The sequence below is a fragment of the Bos indicus genome, chromosome 11 (assembly GCF_029378745.1).
Source record: "Bos indicus isolate NIAB-ARS_2022 breed Sahiwal x Tharparkar chromosome 11, NIAB-ARS_B.indTharparkar_mat_pri_1.0, whole genome shotgun sequence".
In the NCBI taxonomy this organism is placed as follows: Eukaryota; Metazoa; Chordata; class Mammalia; order Artiodactyla; family Bovidae; genus Bos; species Bos indicus.
In genome coordinates, this window is record NC_091770.1 from 100,855,738 (window position 1) to 100,874,045 (window position 18,308).

General features: G+C 59.4%; 1 protein-coding gene and 1 non-coding gene across 2 annotated transcripts in view; one reads left to right on the forward strand and one right to left on the reverse strand.

Moving 5' to 3' along the window:
- Positions 1-7,994: 7,994 nt before the first annotated feature.
- The window catches only part of FIBCD1 (fibrinogen C domain containing 1), a 31,191-nt gene continuing 20,877 nt past the window's right edge, over positions 7,995-18,308 (reverse strand). Inside the window, exons 5-7 of the mRNA XM_070798148.1 lie at positions 12,198-12,294; positions 8,811-8,990; positions 7,995-8,290 (exon numbers count right to left, since the gene is read on the reverse strand). Of these exons, the coding sequence (XP_070654249.1) occupies positions 8,031-8,290; positions 8,811-8,990; positions 12,198-12,294 (537 nt within the window). The 3' untranslated portion in view covers positions 7,995-8,030. The remainder of the gene's footprint in view (positions 8,291-8,810; positions 8,991-12,197; positions 12,295-18,308) is intronic.
- TRNAG-CCC (transfer RNA glycine (anticodon CCC)) lies at positions 16,300-16,372 on the forward strand. Its single transcript has one exon. It is a non-coding gene; the product is annotated as a tRNA-Gly (tRNA).

The window sequence follows — 18,308 nt, forward strand, 5'->3', positions numbered from 1 at the left end:
ACCTCAGGGCACTCACCCCACGACTATTCACCACAAAGTCCGGTGCGCCCCTCCGCCTGCCCTGTGTGTGATCGCTGAGTGGCCCTGGGGCCTGCTGGGTACGGGGCGGGGAGGGGGTGGGCTGCGGGCTAAGCCAGGGCACGGGGCCCCTTGGGCAGCATGTTCCCCAAGGCACCAGCCAAAGGGGTATGGCCGGTGCCCAGCATGGGGAATCGCTCTCCTGGGGGCCCCCACTGGCCCGTAGCAGCCCACAGACCCAGGAGCATCCCTCCCCATCCCTTCCCGTCCCTCTCCCTCCCCCGCCCCTCCCCCGTCCACCACCAGTGTCTGGGGAGACCAGGAGGAGGTGCCCAGCACAGCCCCAGCCTCTGTGTCTCACCCAGCCTAGATTTCCCAGAGCGCGCCAGGCGGCGAGGTGAGCAGGGGCTTGGTGAGGCTTCAGCCGCATGGCAGTTGTCTAGGGGTGGCTGTTCAGGCCGGACTGAGGACTGAGCCCAGCGGGTTCCGGCTCCAGGGCTCTCACCCCGCTGACCTGTATTGGCTTTGCCTGTGAGGTGCTGGTGTGCGTGAGTGTTCAGTCGCTTCAGTCATGTCTGACTCTTTGCAACCCCATGGACGATAACCCACCAGGCTCCTCTGTCCATGAGATTCTCCAGGCAAGAATACTGGAGTGGATTGCCATGCCCTCCTCCAGGGGAATCTTCCCGACCCAGGGATCGAACCTGCATCTCAGGCTCCTGCATTGCAGGGGGATTCTCTATCGCTGAGCGACTGAGGTGCTAAGGACGGGTGGGAATCACCGCATATGGGAACAGACGGCCCTGAAGACCCTTCCCCGCCCCCAGACCTGAGGAAGGGGCTAAAGTCTTTACTGCCCTGAAGACCCTTCCCCGCCCCCAGACCTGAGGAAGGGGCTAAAGTCTTTACTGCCCTCATGGTGACGGGGTGGGGGGACAGAGGCACCGAGATCAGAGCTGTGTCCTGGCGCTCCTGTCTCCAGCCCCGTCTGTGGCAGGAACGAGGTCAAGAGCAGGCAGGCAGTGCGGGCTGCCTCCGGGCCCCTCGGAAGGGTGTGCTCAGCCTCCTTGGCGAGGGCGAGGACTTTGCTGGCAGGCGCAGGCAGAGGGCACACCCTGTGCCGACTGAAGCAGGTGCAGAGCCAGCTGTGTGTATGTGCGTGCACCTGTGCACACGTGTGTGAACGTGTGCAGTGAGCTGGGAGGTGCGGTGTCCTTTCACCTCCCTGGTGAGTGCTGGCTGGTCGTGACGCTGGGTGCTGGTTGACGACGGAGCGCAGCCTGCAGTGGAGTCACTGACTCACTCTGGGGCCTTGGGCCAGATGCTTGCCCTCTCTGTGCCCCAGTTCCCATGGGCATCAAATGAGACAGTTTGGTTCCCAAGCTGTGCCCTGCAGAATTCCTCAGGGACGGCTGTGGACAGTGGGGACGGCAGAGGTGGGGGTGAGCCCTGAGGGCCACCCCCTCTGCCAAGGAGGAAAGTTCCACCTGGCTGTTAACACACTGGGCCCAAGACAATTCTGCTGTGAAAACAAGCCCCTGGTGTGGTTCAGGTTGGGGGCCCAGGGCTCTGAGAAGTGGCCACAGAAGGTCCCAAGTGTTGGGCGTGGGTGGGGTAGGGAGCAAGACTGGGGGGCAATCAGGAGTCCTCCACCCCAGCCCTGGAGCAGGGGCACCCGGAAGCAAGTCTGATGTCAGATTTGGTGCCAAACATCCCAACCCCAGGGGCTTGCCAGCAGTTCCCCAGGACACCTGGCCCAAAATATTGGTTTCAAGTCCCTTCCTGGGCTCCTCAAAACCCCTGACTTCCTCCAGGGAACGAGCCCCACTCCTGAGCAGGAGGGGGTAACAACTGTAACACACGGGGTGACTGTGACACGTGGAGGTGACAACTGTGACACTCTGTAGGACAGTGGGTGGGGTCTGTCAGGGTCAGCTTCCAGAAGCAAAGGCTTTCCCTGGACCCCCCGGTGAGCGCGGGAGGCTGTGGGGGAGGGGGTCCCAGGGCCACCAAGCTCCCTGGGAAGCCGCCCCCCGCAGAGTGGCGGAGCTGTGTCCCGGGATGTCCAAGCTGACCAGCGGCCTTTGCCCTGGCAGAACCTGCCAGGAACCCGCGGGGTGACACAGCCTGGCTGTGCTGAGCCCAGGCCCCTGCCTCGGATCTCGGATGCCTCCCTCTGCCATGCTTCAGCCTCATGAGAGCCCCTAGGGTCAGGCTCCCCTCTGCTCAGCAACAAGGCAGCCGTGGCCTCGGGCAAGTCTCGTCACTGCCTGAACCTCCAACTCCTCCTGATGGGGGCCCACAGCAGAGCCCACACTGTGGGGAGGGAAGGGTGAGCCACAGGGCACAAGGCAGGTGGGCCCAGGGTGGAGGCTGCCGGTGTCCAGGGGAGCCCAGACGATGCCCTCTTCACAAGCATCGGCCTCCCAGGTCAGCTGATCCCCCTGAGAGCTCCCGGGCATGCCAGCTGAACCCTCCTTGCCCTGGGACTCTTACCATGTGGATTCTCCCCTGGGTAGGTTTAGTCACTCAGTCATGTCTGACTCTTGGAGACCCCATGAACTGTAGCCCAACCAGGCTTCTCCATCCATGGAATTCCCCAGGCAGGAATACTGGAGTGGGTTGCCATTTCCTCCTCCAGGGCATCTTCATGATCCAGGGATTGAACCTGGGTCTCCTGCATTGCAGACAGATTCTTTACCAACTGAGCCACCAGGGAAGCTCACTATTTGTCACTAAAATGCCAGCACCACTCGTCAGGTCCGAGAACCTCCGTGTGCCTGAGTCATCGGACCTCGGAATGGTGCTGTGAGCCGGGCCAGAGGAGTTGGGTTGGGTGGCAGAGGAGAGGGGTCCCCCTGGGGGGTGGATGTGGCCTGTGGGAAAGCAGGCGGCCATGGTCACCCTGGTGACTTCCCACGGCCTGGCTCAGGGGTCTCACCCCGCGGTGTCCCCATGGGCCTGATACGGAGCTGTCAGAGGGCAGGACCACATGCCCGTCAGCGAGGACACTTTGTGGAGGGGACCAGTGCTAAGGACGCTCCAGGGAGTCTTGGGCCGCAACTTCCATCTACACAGGCCAGCAGTGCAGACGCCCCAGCCTGGGGGTCCCCTCTCAGGCCGGCCCAAGGCAGGACACTAGGTACATTCACTTCCCCTGGCGCCCACGGTCCCCAGTGCAGGCACTTGATAAATACTGGATTTCATTACAGCAACTCAGGGAACGCTATATCCTTAAGCTTCAAATTTGTTTTATGAATAAACAGTCATTAGGGACTGATTTTCTGAATGGGGCTTCCCAGGTGGCTCAGTGGTAAAGAAGTATTGTGTTAGTTGCTCAGCCGTGTCTGACTCTTTGCGACCCCATGAACTATAACCCATCAGGCTCCTCTGCCCATGGAATTCTCCAGGTCAGAATACTGGAGTGGGTAGCCGTTCCCTTCTCCAGGGGATCTTCCCAACCCAGGGATTGAACCCAGGTCTCTCGCATTGCAGGTGGATTCTTTACCAGCTGAACCACAAGGGAAGCCCCAGAATACTGGAGTGGGTAGACTATCCCTTCTCCAGCAGATCTTCCCAACCCAGGAATCAAACCCAGGTCTCCAGCAGTGTGGGCGAATTCTTTACCAGCTGAGCCACCAGGGAAGTGGTAAAGAATCCACTTGCCAATGCAGGAGACACAGGGGATGTGGGTTTGACCCCTGGGTCGGGAGGATCCCCAGGAGGAGAAAATGGCAACCTACTCCAGTATTCTTGCCTGGAGAAACGCATAGACAGAGGAGCCTGGCGGGTTACAGTCCATGGGGTTGCAAAGAGTCGGACACAACTGAGTGCTTGAGACAGTGACTGATTTTCTGAATGAAGAGTCTCAACAACTCAGGACTGAAGCCCGGCCACAAGAGAGACCCACTGAGACCGACTGGGACCCTGGGGACCATGATGGGAAACAAGGGCCCAGTTTCAGCCCCGGGAGGTGCACTCTTGAGGGGAGAAGGCCTCCCCTCTCCCACCCCGATGCCCAGGCTGCTGGCCAGGAGTGGGGCCGGTTCTGCCCAGGGTCTCGTGCGGTTCCTGGGGGTACAGAGCTGTCTGGGGAACAGGGGTTGCCCATGTCAAAACAGCCATGCTGGGGAGTGTGCACAAGGCGGTCCTGGCACCCTGGGGTGTCTGACCCACCCTGTGGGGCACCGAGCAGGCGGGAGGCGGAGGCCCGAGTCGGTCACCACGAGACTTTTTATTGGAGACAGGACCACACATGACGCCAAGTGCACACGGGCCCCACGGGCACCCGTCCTGGGCTGGGCTTGTCCCTCGTGTGGACAGTCAGGCAGCCTGGGGGTACGGCAGCAGGCCGACGTGGCCAGGTCAGAGCCCAGTGTACACTCCTTACCCCCCATCCCCACCAAGGTCCAATGTCAGCGCCCCCGGGTCTGCCAAGTCCTGCCAGCTGTGTGGGCACGCGGGGTTTGGGGGCAGCCCTCTCCCTTCTCACAGATGAAGAACCAGGCCCTAGGGAGGTGCCGGCCAGCCCACTGGACCAAAGCCTTGTGTCCTTGTCTGCACGTCCCTTAACAGTCTCTCCCGTGAGTGTGTCAGTCCTCAAACTCCATGTCAGGGCCCTGTCCTGGGTCCCCCAACGTCAGCACACACGGCCTCCCCACCTCCCTCCCCTTCTGCTGAAGTGCAACACGACCGGCGGGTCCTGTCGACGGACCTCACGAATCCTCTGAACCCTGGGTGATGGGGCTCCCAGCTCCTGGGCCAGAGGTCTGCGTGGATGAGGGTGAGTGGCCGTGGGGGACCCGGAGGCGGTGGGTGCTGGGGTGTGTGGCTGTCGCTTCTGCTCCAAGACCAACGTGACAAAACCTATTCACGTGTGGCTGCAGGGGGAGCATGCCATCTGAGAACGGCCCCCGGCTCCGTGCTCAACTCCTGCTGACCGCACTGAGGCCTTCAGGCTGGAAACCCAGGGCCTGTCCACCCTCTGAACTCGGGGAGCTGGGGTGGCCAGCTGGGTGGCGTCTCAGAGATGGATCCAGAGTTTGAGCGGCAAGGATTGAGGCTTATCCCATGAAACCTGCCTATGCCTATGGAAAGGAACTTTCAGAAGAGGGGAGGGTGAATGCCCTGCCTGAGGGTCCCAGTAGAGAGAGCCCCCCCCTCCCCTGCTTGGTTCTCGCCTCATCAGAGAAGGAAGGAGAAAGCAGGAGGGGGTTGATCAGACAACATGGATGGCTGGGTCACAGGTAGCCCACTGTCAAGCCATCGACTCCATCATCGTGATGGTGGTCAGCGTTCGGGTGCAGTGACCGTGGGTCCCAGGCGGCCTTTACATGCATCTGTCACCTCTCCGTCTCTGTTGTGCTGTGGCTGCCCCTCCAGCTCCCCCGGCATGTCCTTCCTTCTGTGGTCACTCCCATCTCTGGTGACAGCCACGTGCACTGGAATCACACTGTGGGCTCCTCCAAGCGGGGGTCCAGGCCTGCCTCGCACACCTCAGCCTCCTGGCCCTGGGAAGGGGTGCCCTTTAGGAAGAGGGGTGCACTGGCCTTGGCTGTCCTCACCATGACGGGCCGTGTGCCCATTCAGCCAGCTTTCAGTGCGGCTGTGTCCCTAGTGACGCCAGACCTGGGTTCCGGAGGGGGACCAGGGATCTCCAGCAGGAAGGAACCAGTGTCTCCAGGTTGGTTCGACACTCCTAAAAGCCACCCTCGCCTGGCCCCCAACCAGGCCAAAGCTGTGGCTCGTCTGTTCCTGGGCCAAGCCCTGGCATGAGCGCCCCTGAGCCTTCTGACGCACACGCACATCTGTGAATCCATTAACATCACGCTCACCAGGAGCGTGTTTGATGACAGATCAGAAAGCGCTTGGCACTTTCTAAACAGTGGCTGGCACTGCGAGGCTGGCAGCAGAAGCTGGCTCTGGTCTGGAGCTGGAGGGGGAAGAGGGGTCCCCAGGATGAGGACGCAGGGTTCCACATGGCCTCTGCTCCTTGGCTGGGGGTCCCAGCGGCCAGGAGCGGGGGCGGCTGGCTCTCTTGGTTTCTAGAGGATGGGGAAGGGGCCAGCAGGGGGGCCCGTGTGGTCATCTTACACACATCTCCAGCACACTGCCCCCACCCTGCCTGCACCTGGCACTCCTGTTACCACCCTGGTGACTCTGGGCTGTCATCGCCAATTCCTTGGCTGTCTCTGATTCCAGCTGAGGGCCAGGAGAGCAGGGACTGGATCTTGTCCGGAAAACCTTGCCAAATGCCCAACAACCAGGTGAAGCTGGAGGGGACCGGCCAGGTCCCCTAGCACGTCAGAGGCCCTCGGGGCCTTTCCTGCAGTCCGTGGCCAACTCTGGTTTATTATTTTCGAAGCACGACCTTGGTGGGAGGGGAAGGGAGGGCTGGCTCCCACACTCCCCACTCAACTGCCTTCAGGTGTCCTGGTTAGGAATCACTCCCAGCCCCTGCCTGAGGAGGGGGTCGCTGGGATGCCCACCCTCTGGGCCGCTTTCCAGGCTGATCTCCTGGCCCTCTCAGGTCCCTACAGGCGGAAACTCAGCAAAACAGCCCTGGGCTTGGTTCTGACACCAGGACCCCAAGGCTGTTTGAGCAGGGGATCATGGGCTGAAGTCCCTGCTCTGCCCCTCCCGGCCTCTGGCCTGGGGAACCTGCGGTTCTTGTTACGCAGGAGCAGTAACAATGCACTGAGCGTTGAGAGGATTCGATGAGAAAGGTCTCTGAATGCCTGGGAGGTGCTTCAGTCTCCCCCACTTGCCCAGTGACTCCCTCCCTTTCCCCTGATCCAAGGTGGCAACACCCACAGTCAGCAGCAGGGGGCAGCCTCCCCGCTGAGACAGCCATGTCCAGGCTGACCAAGTACCAGCCACCAAACCCCTCTGGGTCCAGCATTCTCCGTCCAGCCTGCTCCTTGGAGGACTAGGATCCCAGAGTCCCTGCTTGGAAATTGATGGTGGGGGTGACACAGCCCCGCCAATGCCCCGAAAATCAAGAGGTCTTCACTGGCCCAGCATAGGTCCCGTGCCTCCCACAGGTAGGAGGATGGGGTGGGGCCAGACTTCAGCTGCCCCCGGAAGGCAGGAGGATGGGCAGAGCAGCCAAGGGGAATGGGGGCCTCCCAGGCCTGGAAAGACATTGGGAATCAGGGTGGGTGAGTAGGGAGGGCTCCAGGAAACAGATCTCAGTCACCCTGGGGTGTGAGTTCCTGAAGGCAGCTGTACCCCAGCCTGGCCTTGGGACGTGGAGGGATGTGGCCACCTAGCCTGTGGGCACAGGCAGCCCTGAGTACCACGACTCCCCAGTCCTTGGGAGAGAAGGGGACCTTCAGGCACCAGAGAAACTGAGCAAGGGTCTAGAGGGTCAGAGGAGGCTGGCGTCGGACCCAAGTAGAAATATCTGACCCTTCCCTCTGTCTGCTAAAAGGGCTCCAGGGGTGCCATCTGCCCCTCCTCCGCCGCCCACGACTCCAGATGTTTGGGCTGGCAAAGTGGAAGGGCTGCCAGGGGCACGTGGCCGACTCCTGGCCAAGGCCAAGGCAGACACGTGGCCCATGGAGCTAAAGTCAGGGCAGGCAGAATTTGGGGTGGTCAAATTTGCCCCGCCCTCATCAGCAGGGCCAAATTGGGGGTGGGGACTGTGAAGGTGCTGTGTGGCCTCACTCGTTCAGGGGGTGCTTCGGGTCGGGGTCGGCCTGGACCACCCCATGGCGAGAGCAGGTCAGTCATGCACAGGCAGGCGGGCATCTGGGCAGAAGGGCATCTGGGCAGGAGCAGAGTTGGGGTGGGCGTGGTGACGGCTGGGGGCGGGGCTAGGGCGTGGTGACAGCGGGGGGCGGGGCTAGGGGTGTGATCTTGGTGGCTACAGTGGCGAGGGGTGGGGCGTGGTGACTGGGGGCGGGGAGAGGGCGTGGTGGGGGCTTGGTGACTGGGTTGGGGCGAGGGGCGGGGTGGGGCGGGGCGAGGGGCGGGGAAGCAGGGGTGGGGCGGGGCCGGAGCGTGCCAGTCTAGCGGTCCTCACGGACCGGCCGGATCTTCATCTCGGAGAACTTGAGTGAGTACTGCCAGCCAGTCCAGGAGGACCACTCGACGCCGTCGGCATAGGAGGCGTGTGCGCCGCGCAGGTACTGCCCGTTGAGGTTGGATGTGTGGCAGTTGCGGTACCACCAGGCGCCGCGGTAGAAGGCGGCGCAGTTGTTCTCCGAGTGGTCACTGTCACGGTCCTTGGTGGTGAACTTCATGCCGCTGTGCTTCAGGAGGGAGTCCCCTGCGCAGGTGCACACAGGTGTGTGTTCAGTGGGGCACAGGTGCTTGCACGTGCTTCCCGTGCACGATGCACACACGTGAGCATGCGCGCACCTGCCCCTTCCCACACCTTTGGTGTCCACAGGCAGCCCCAGCGCCCCCCTGATGGTCCCGGCGGCTGTCCCCGCAGCCTCTCCCTCCTTCTAGCTTTGTCACACACCCTTTCCCGGGTTTTCTTGCCTCGGCCCTGGGAGGAGAAACCCAGCCCAGAGCGGGTGGAGAGGCTCAGCAGAGCTCAAACTCCAGATGTCCTGATTCCTGGCTCTGGGCTCTTTGCTCATCTGCAAAATGGGTGGTTCTGTGAGACAGGCCCTGCGAGCTTTATGTGGCTGGGATGAGGACTAGCTGGGGATTTGGTGGTGGTGATGAGAAGCCTTGATGCTGGCCCCTGGCCTAGAAAGACTTCCTTTGTCCTTCTAGCTGGGGAGGTGGCTGGGCTGCCCCGGCCCTTCCCCACCCCCCACTGCAGCCTGGACCCCTACCTGCCGTGCCCGAGTAGTCGGCCACGGTGAGCGGGTATCCATCTTCCTCAGGGTCCACAGAGAAGAGCCCCACACCAAAGCTCCCATAGTGGGCATAGGCTGTGCCATTGTCAAAGTCCTCTAGGTCCACATGTAGCTCGTAGGCTGCCTGAGTGGTCAGAGCATGGATCCTCTTGAGCCCTGAAATACAGGAGAGAATGATGAGAGAAGTTGGGGGCTGAGGAAGTGACCTCCCTGTAAAGAACCAAGGGGAGATGAGAGCTAAGCTGATGTGGCTGGTGACAGAAAGGAACAACCACCACCAAGGGTGTACTTTCAGCCCTGGGCTACTTCCTTCTTCCTGCAGAGCTGTTTGGCAGGAAACAGGACTGACGGTTTTTCATATTTTGTGTTTGCTTTAAATCAGGCTGTGCTTCCCAAATGTTTTAAGCTGAAGGCTGGTAGAAAGGCTGCAGGAGTCAAGAGGAGTCTGGAAAACCTTCTGGGTTAGGGGTGATGGTGCCTTTATCTTCTCTGACACTCTGGGCTCTGGCCATATGGGATCTGGTCCTCAAATGCACTCCCTGGCCTGACAGCCTTTGAACATGCTGTTCCCTCTGCCTGAGACACTTTTCCCAACTCTCGTCACCTGCTTTGATGTTCTTTAGTCGCTCAGTTCTGTCCAACTCTTGGCAACCCCATGGACTGTAGCCCACTAGGCTGCTCTGTCTATGGGGTTTCCCAGGCAAGAATACTGGGGTGGGTTGCCATTTTCTTCTGCAGGAGATCTTCCTGACCCAAGGACAGAACCCACATCTCCTGCATTGGCAGGTGGATTCTTTACTGCTGAGCCACCAAGGAAGCCCCGTCACCTGGTTATTTTCTGTTCATTTTCAGATCTCACTTCCTCAGGAAGACTGCCTGACTTCCTGTCGAGGTGGAGGACCTCTGCCAACCCAGGTGCCCCCTGTTGGTGTTTATCATTCTGGTCCCAGCTGCCTATTTCCATGTCGGGCTCCCCCACTCCACCAGTGTGGAAGCTCCATGCGATCAACATGACTGTCCCGCTCACTGTGGAACCCCAGCATCTGAGGTGGGCCAGCTCACAATAGGTGCTCAATAAATGCTGGCCTAGTGGACGAGAGGCAGAAGACCATGCCTGGCTCTGGACACCCCTCAGCATACCCTGTCCTACTTCCTCCCCCACCTCCACTGTCCCTCCCCTCTTGCGCTCTCCTGTGCCCACCCTAGGGTCTCATGCCACGCCCTCCCCTTCCCCTTCCACCCCACTCCCGCCACTCACACTCAAGGTGCTTCCCTGCCAGTTTGATTACCTCTTGATTAAGAGGGCTTTTAATTAAACGCCTTACAAGTTATCAGCACCAAGTGACATTTCATCAGCCTGTCCCTCCTGCCTTCCTTTCCTGCGTGGGTCAGTGTGTGCATGCCCCCAGGGCGGGAGGGCTGTGTGGGCTCCTCCCCAACCAGCCCAGAGGGAAGACTCCGGTCCAGGTCCAGGGCAGAGAAAAAGGAACCATGACGAGAGCAAAAGCCGTCCAGACAGCCAGAACCTTCCTGCATCCACTGAGGACCCGGCTGCCAGAGCCCAGGGGCCTCGTCTCCCTGGGCTAGAGCCTCATAGCAGCTGCTGGCCCTCTCTGGGCCCCAGGCTGCACGCCTGTGGAGTGAGGGCCAGAGGCCTCCCAAGCTGCAAAGGGCAGACCATAGGCACCGCCGACAGAAGCCCCCACCCCCCAGACAGCACTTACAAATGCCAGGCGCTGCTATGAGCGCTTCACGTGGATTAATGAAGCCGGGGGGATTCGAGTGAGTCCGATTTAATTAAAGGGTCCCTGTACAGCTCTTAGAACAGCGCCTGGCCCACTGCACACATGATCCAGGTGTTTGCCACTGCTGTCGTGATCCAGTAGATGGCTGCTAGTATTATCCATGTTGCATAGGTGAGAATGAGGCACCAAGAGGTGAAGTCACTGGCCCACGTCACACAGCTGCTAAGTGGCAGAGCTCAACCCAGGCAGGCTCGCCCAGACTCCATGAACTCATTTAGTTCTTGCCCAGGACAGATGATCTGATCCAGGTATAGGGCAAGAGGGAGCCCAGCCCCAGGGGATGCTGGAAGATTCCTTTCCCCACCCCCGAGTGGGCCCCATGGACCCCCATTTGGACAGCACTCTGCCGGGATAAGCAGAGTTCCACTCCTTAATGGGCCAGCCCAGTGCCTACGGGGGGCCCCGGGGCAGGTGTCCTGAAGGAGGGGCTGGGGTCTCCCTCCTCTCTACCCTTCCTCCCCTCAAGGCCCCCTTCCCCCTGCCTCCACCTCCCTCATCTTTACTCTCTGGGTTTCTCCAGTCCTTGTTGATCTGCCAAGATGCTCACAACCCCCCACTTCCCTGGGCCCCTTGGGTGACTGGAGTTCCATCCCCACCATCCATCAGAGTTCAGATCACAGCGCGTGAGGAGGAAGATGCAGAAACATACTTAGACCCCCATTGTCACCCCAGTGAACTCCCAGGTGGATTAAAGAGCTGAACCTACCATCGAAAACTGAAAAGGCATTTTAAAAATAGACATTTTTATGACACTGAGAGAGAAAAACAGGGCCTAAAACTCAGAAGATATGAAGGAAAAGACTAGCACAATCAACTACATAAAAAAAAAAAAAAGTTAAAACTCCTAGGAAATAAGTAATAATGTTACCAAAAATAGAGAGGCTGAATGACAAATGACTGGGAGTAACTATGTATCAGGGGTATCTGACAAAGAATCAATAACCTTAATATATAAAGAGCTCTCATAACTCAATAGGAAAAGAGAAAACACTGGATGAAAAGGTGGCAGGGGAATGTGGAAAAGCAGAGGCAGGGCACATCACAGGGCAGCTGAGGACTGGGCTCCCGCCGACATTCTCATCGGGGCTCCCTGCCTGCCAGGAGCTGGCCAAGGCTCCACTTAGATGCTTTTCCTGCACTCAGTGGCTGCTGACAGACTTCAGTTAAGATGCCAGGAGTGGCAGGGGCACCAGTGCTGCTCTGGGGAGGTGGGTGCTGACCCTCAAGGGGAGCGTGAGGGTTGTCCTGGTCTTCCAGCACCTGCATCGGCCACAGAGGCCTGAGCTGGGACAGAAACCAGGTCCCAGGGTGCCCCCAGCGGGACAAGCACACATCCTCGCGGGACCCACCCACGGCGAGCGCACTGCCCTGGGCTTCCTGCTCCTAGAGCACATTCCACTGGACGCTCAGGTCCCCTTTCCATGCAGAACCTGGGAGCTGACCTGGGCGTGAGGAGGTCATGGAGACCTGGCTGGCATCCATGTGAGGAGGGGGCTCATGCCTGACAGCGTGCATTGCACAGGGAGAGGGTGGGCCAGGCTTCAGGCAGGGGTCTCACCTAGCCAGTGCTCCCCCGTGAGCTTGCCGAAGCCATCACGGTATGCCTCCCAGCCTCGGAAGAAGTTCACGGAGCCGTCCTCCCGTCGCTGAAACACCTGAGAGCGGATGAAAATGGAGAGCTGGTCCCAGCCTTCCCAGGACCTCACATGCGTCCCCTGGCCCCCCACTGCACCTCACCTGCCCACTTGGGGAGCACAGGGGCTGAGCCTCAAGTCTCTCAACAGCTCTCGCTGGGACCTGGACCTGGGAGGCTCATGGTATTCCAAGGCGGGGGGACTGACCAAATGCCCCCAGGCCCTCAAATGCCCCCTCGAGGAGGAACTGGGGTGGACTGGGGTGCAGTGGAGAAAGCCAGACTTCTAGACCCACTCTGCTGCCTTGCTGTGTGACCCTGGACTGGTCCCATCCCTGCGGGGACCTCAGTTTACCCACTGGTCAAATAATAAGCGGGTGAACAAGGGTCTCTGTACCTTTTCCTGGGTCAAAACAACACTGAACAAAAGCCCATTCTTGAGTTTTTAAAGCCCAATAACACACACACACAGGGTGTCCCTGGTGGCTCAGATGACAAAGCATCTGCTTGCAATGCAGGAGACCTGGGTCCGATCCCTGGGTTGGGAAGATTCCCCAGAGGAGGGCACAGCAGCCCACTCCAGTATTCTTGCCCCGAGAATCCCATGGACAGAGGAGCCTGACGGGCTACAGTCTATGGGGTTGCAGAGTCCGACACGACTGAGCGACTGACACTTCACGTAACACACACAGAGACACACACCCGGGCTTGGCTGGGTCTCTCAATGCGCCCTTGCTGCATTCATGTACATCCCCACCAACTCTATTAAAAAGCCCCTGGTAGGGGATCGGCAGGGGGCCCTGGGAAAGCTGAGCCCCGGCCACCTCTCAGGGGAGCACCAGAAGTCCGCAGCCAGCCTCCGGGCCGCTTCTGTTCTTCATTTTAATAACATTCTTGATTTGGGAGTCCGGAATCCCATCGGTTAAATTGCTTTGAAATAAGTAGCACGCTGGTCCAGGCCAGAGCTGCCTTGAGTATTTACAGGATCCGCTGACAATCCTGTTCCCCAGCTCGCAGCCCCCCGCCCCCCCTCCGCCCCCAAGCCTTTCTGTCTAACAAGCCTTTTTCTTGCTCATTTGCAGAGGCAGCACTCGCCCCCACCGCCTCCATCTGCGCCCGCGTCTGAGGTGTTAGAGGTTTGGCCGCGGCACAGAGCCACCCGATCCATTACTAAGCAGCCGGGCTTCAGCCGCCTGGAACCGCCCTGTGCGGCGTCTGCCCGCAACTGCAGGTCTGTCCGCAGGGCACCGTCCATCACCGCGGCTGCTTGGGCAGCTCTGACGTCAGGTGGCGGGAGGGGAGGGAGGCGGCGACACCTTTTTCCTTTGCTTCGCTACCTTCAGCCCGGCCTGGCCCTGACACGTGAAAGCCCTCAGAAGGGACGCGAGCAGAAGGAAATTCGATCAGGCTCGGAGATCAGAGAGCCGGTGGAGAGCGGGTATTGATGGCTGCGGATTGGGACCCTGAGCACGCGCCCTTTGAAAGGCCTAATCCTGGCAGAAGCTCAGACACTCCCCCGAGAAGGCCTGAACAGCAGAGCCTGTTTCTACAAGAAGAGCCGGGCTGGGGGTGGGGTGGGGGGAGGGCTGCAGGGGCCGAGGAAAGGGGCGGGGCGGGGAGAACAGTGGTTCCCAATCTGGGCTCTACAGCTCGGGTTCTGCCACTTAGAGTGCCAGCCAGTGACGCTGCCTCGCTGAGCCTGTTTCCTCATCTGTAAAATGGGGATCTCAGCATCAAACCCCCGTGACCACTGGCTGTAGATAGCTCAGATTGTTAAAAAACAAAAACAAAAACTGCCTGCAATGCAGGAGACCTGGGTTCAGTCCCTGGATGGGGAAGATCCCCTGGAGAAGGGAATGGCAACCACTCCAGTATTCTTGCCTGGAGAATTCCATGGACAGACCAAAGGGTTGCAAGGAGTCGCACAGGACTGAGGAAGTAACACTTTCACCCACAGACAGTCCGCTCAGGGCCTGGCACATGGGCGGTGGTCAGCCCATACCAGCCAAGGAGACCCACAGCCCCAGGACACGGGCCACCAGGGCCTCCCCTCCTCCCTTCTCTCCCGGCCCCCGCCCCAGGCCATATTCCTCCCAGACTTGGGCGTGTCTCCTCCAGAACTGTCCCAGGGGCCTGTCCCAAGTCTATTCCCCCAAATGTCCCACTGAGCACATCCATGTCAGGCACCAGCTGGGAAATCCAAGTCAGGGCCCTTGGGGCAGGGAAACACAGAGTGAGGCCTAGTTGAGGGGATTCCCGCCCAGGCTGGAAGCAGGGCAGATCAGAGGAATAGTGGATGGCCAGAGGGGCTGGCTTCTGGGAGGAGATCCAGGGTGACCCTGGAGCAAGGGCCCATCCTGGCCCCCGCATGTCCCAATGTGTGGCCCAGGAACATCATTCCTGCCCCCGGGGCCACGCTTGCCTCGCCCACCCTCAGCTCACCCCCCGGACCTCAGCGAGGAATAAATCACAGAGTAGGTGGTATCATTATTGCCATCACTGTTGTTTTTCCTGTTCCCGCTATTATGAAGTGGAAAGTGGGGGTGTCACGCTTGCAGGCATAGGCAGAACATGAACCCTAGCCGCTGGGACAGACAGACCGGCTTGGGTTGAGAGCTGACCACAGCCGACGCTCAGGCTAAGTTCTCCTTGTCCGGTGCACGCACTTCCTTACCCCTAACCCAGGAGCCCGGTTCTGGGTCCCCTGACCCGCCCCACTTTCCATTCCAGGAGATAGAAGCTCGGACACTGGCCAGAAGTCAGGCAGCTATGGGTGGACAGTCTGACTCACCCCTCACTCCGTAGCCTGAGGCCATGCTGGACACCCGGAAATCCGCGTCTCACCACCCACATCCACATGCTCACTTGCTACCCACCAGGGGCGTCCCAAACCTGCCCCCTTGTCTCCTTGCGAGGCCTCTCAGGCCAAGAGCTGATCTCTCAGCATCCTCCCACCTTCAGCCCCGCTTTCCCGCTCCCTTTCCAGGTTGGATGCCGGTGGCAGGCATGGCCCCGGCTGGGGCTCGGTCTGGGAATGATCAGAGGTGGTGAGCACACGTTCCAGACCACGGGGCCTCCCGGCTGCTCTCCTCCACCTGGGAAGCACCTGCCGTCACTGACAGCAGCAGATGTCTTGACAGTCCGCCGCAGCTCAGAGGTCAGAGCATCGTTTGCCAACACGGGCGCTCTTCCGAGTGGTAACAAACCATGACCGACCCCTTCCAGGGCCGAGACACAGCTGTGGCGCAGTTCCAAAGAAGTGGCTTTTAGACTCTTGGACCGTGACCCAGGGAAATGTAGTTGACATCCTGACACACATACTCACAGCTCTTTGTATCTGAAACAAAAGCTTCCCGAAACGATACTTGTCCTTCAGATGGAGGGGTGTTAATATTTTCCACCCTGTTCTTCTGTTCTATTCCACTCCATTTCATTAAAAAAAAAAACAAAAAAACAAAAAACCCATGTTGCTCACAACCCATTAAATTGATTTTTCCACCAGCCAATGGATCACGACCTGCAGTTTGAAGTTGTCGGCCTTTGCCATGGGCTGTCTTGATCCCATAGCTCCAACTCTGGGTGACCGAGCATGCTGGGCAATGGCTGGGATCTCAGACTCGGAAGCCCTGGTCTTGCCCTTGAGCTGACCACGGCATGCCATGCGTTCCAGGTCGGCACAGGCCACAGGTCATCCGCAGGTCCTCCCAGGCTCCCAGGAGTGTTTTCTCTAACTCGGGGTTCAGGGTGAACTGCAGTTGTGGCTTCAGATTTTTGGAAACCAGCTGGGCTTTGGGGACCCTGGAGGGCCAGATGTCACCCACTAGAAGGCCTTCAATTACAGAGCAAGGATCAGCCAGACAAGAAGATACAAAGAAGAAAGCAAGGGACTTCCCTGGTGGTCTAGTGGTTAAGACTCCACGCTTTCACTGCCAAAGGCCTGGGTTCAATCCCTGGTCGGGGAACTAAGATTCCCACAGGCTGCTCAGTGTAGCAGGGGGAAAAAAAAATAAAAAGACCTCTTGGAACTTCCCTGGTGGTCCAGTGGCTAAGACTCGGCATTCCCAATGCTGTGGGCCCGGGTTCGATTCCTGGTCAGGGAACTAAATCCCCCATGCTACAACTAAAAGGTCCCACGTGCTTCAAGTAAGACCTGGTACAGCTAAATGAAAAAAAGGGGAGAGGCAGGTAAAGGATTGAGGCGTCCACCTCCCCCTCCTCTGTCCCAGCCATGGAACAGGAGTCTCCATTTAGGCACAAAAGGTGGGGGAAAAGTGGGGAAACAAACGATTAATTTTAGGGCTAAAATATCCACTGGCCCAACTCTTGGGGCCTCTCCCTCGGGTTCTGGCTGCAAAGTGATTGATGGAGAAACGCTTCTGCGGCCTCTTGGGCAGATGCCACGAGTGGGAAGACAGACGGGCGCGTTTTTCTGGTACGGATTCTCAGAAGCCAGCCGCCTGCCGCCCGGCATCTTCCAAGTGCCGCTCAGGGAGGCTCTGCCAAGGGAGCGCTGGGCCCACATGGTCCTGCAGATGGTGCCCGGAGGTTTCAAAGGAAGGAGCCGCTGCATTTGGGCGGCAGGAGGGGGTGGGGGGAGGAGCAGAGCGGCCGACTGTCCCCTGTTTGTCAGACAGGCTCCTGGGGCCTGTCTCGCGCTCCACAGGTTCAGTGTCCTCTGGGCCTCTTCCTCCGATAGGCCCCGGCTGATCTCGTTAGCCACGCCGCCCAGAGTGCGGAGACCTCCTGAGAGTCAGGGTCTGGCTCTTTGGTCACCCCAGTGCCTTCAAGGATGATCTCAGTCCTCCCCACCACAGCCCAGGAGGGAGGGGTTCATGCTCCCATTTGACAGATGAGAAGACTAAGGTTTGGAGAGGTGGGGCCACCTCTGCAGAGTAGGAGTGCTTCAGGGCAGGGGCCCACTGAAACCTGAAGTAGGGAGACTGACAGTACACAAAGCTGAGGGTGGCCCAGGGGGGCCCCATGGCTAAGGGGGTGGACGTTGCCCCCCAGGCCTGTGAGCCCCCCATCCCTCCTCATCATAGCTGAGCTGAGCGGGTCCCAGGAAACGCACTGGGCTGGCACCCAGGAGATCCAAGTTCTAGCCAGGCTCCAGCCGAGGGCCATGCGACCATCTGAGTCTTGGTTTCTCTCTTCCGCAAAATGATAGGGTTGCTGCTGCAGACCCCGTGTGGTGTGCCTGGACTGGTGGAGGGACTCTGACTCTCAGAGAGCTCACAGCCCCAGAAGAGAGGGATGCACAAACCAGCAGCCTCAGGGCAGAGCAGCTCCCAATCTGAGGTGTTCTTCTGATCTTCGTGCCTCAGTTTTCTCATCTGTAAAACGGGAATTGTAACAGCTCCAACTCAGCAGCATACGGGTGACGTGGTTAAATGGGCTGGTTGATAAGAGTCTGTAAGGGTCACACTTGTTACATTTGTCCGGAGCTCAGAGGAGGATGAGCCACCTGTTGGGATGGTTGGGAGGGTGGGGTCCTAGAGGGCTTCTCGGAGGAGGAGACGTTTGGGTGAACTGCAGATTGAGCAGGGTCTTGGCAGGTGGTCAGAGGAGCTGAGGCGCAAGAGACAGGCACAGGGTGGGTCCAAACACTATGAGGTGGTGGGGGGGGGCGGTCTCTGCCGCCATTGAAGGGTCCCCAGGAGGCAGCATCTGAGATTTCTCCTCAACTCTGATGAAGTTGCTGCGGAAACCAATTACAGGCAGAACTGTGTTGGTTGTGCTCCACCAGCCTTCCCAGGCCTCCTGAGCAGGCGGTGCCGGGAGGAGGGGTGGCAGGCGATGGCAGAGGCGGATTCTTGTCTCTAAAGAACAAAGAACTTAGACGTGGAACAAACGCAGCCCTTCAAAGCAGGCCCCTGGGGATGCTCTGCCGGCTTTCCCAGGAGGCAGCTGCTCCTCCAGTCCTTTCTGGACACCTCTGGGCAGCAGCTCCCAGAGCCTGGGCTTGCTAGCAAGAGCACTATTGCTGGAATAAGGCTGAACTGAGTTCAAATCCTGGCTGTGCCTCTCATGGGTTGT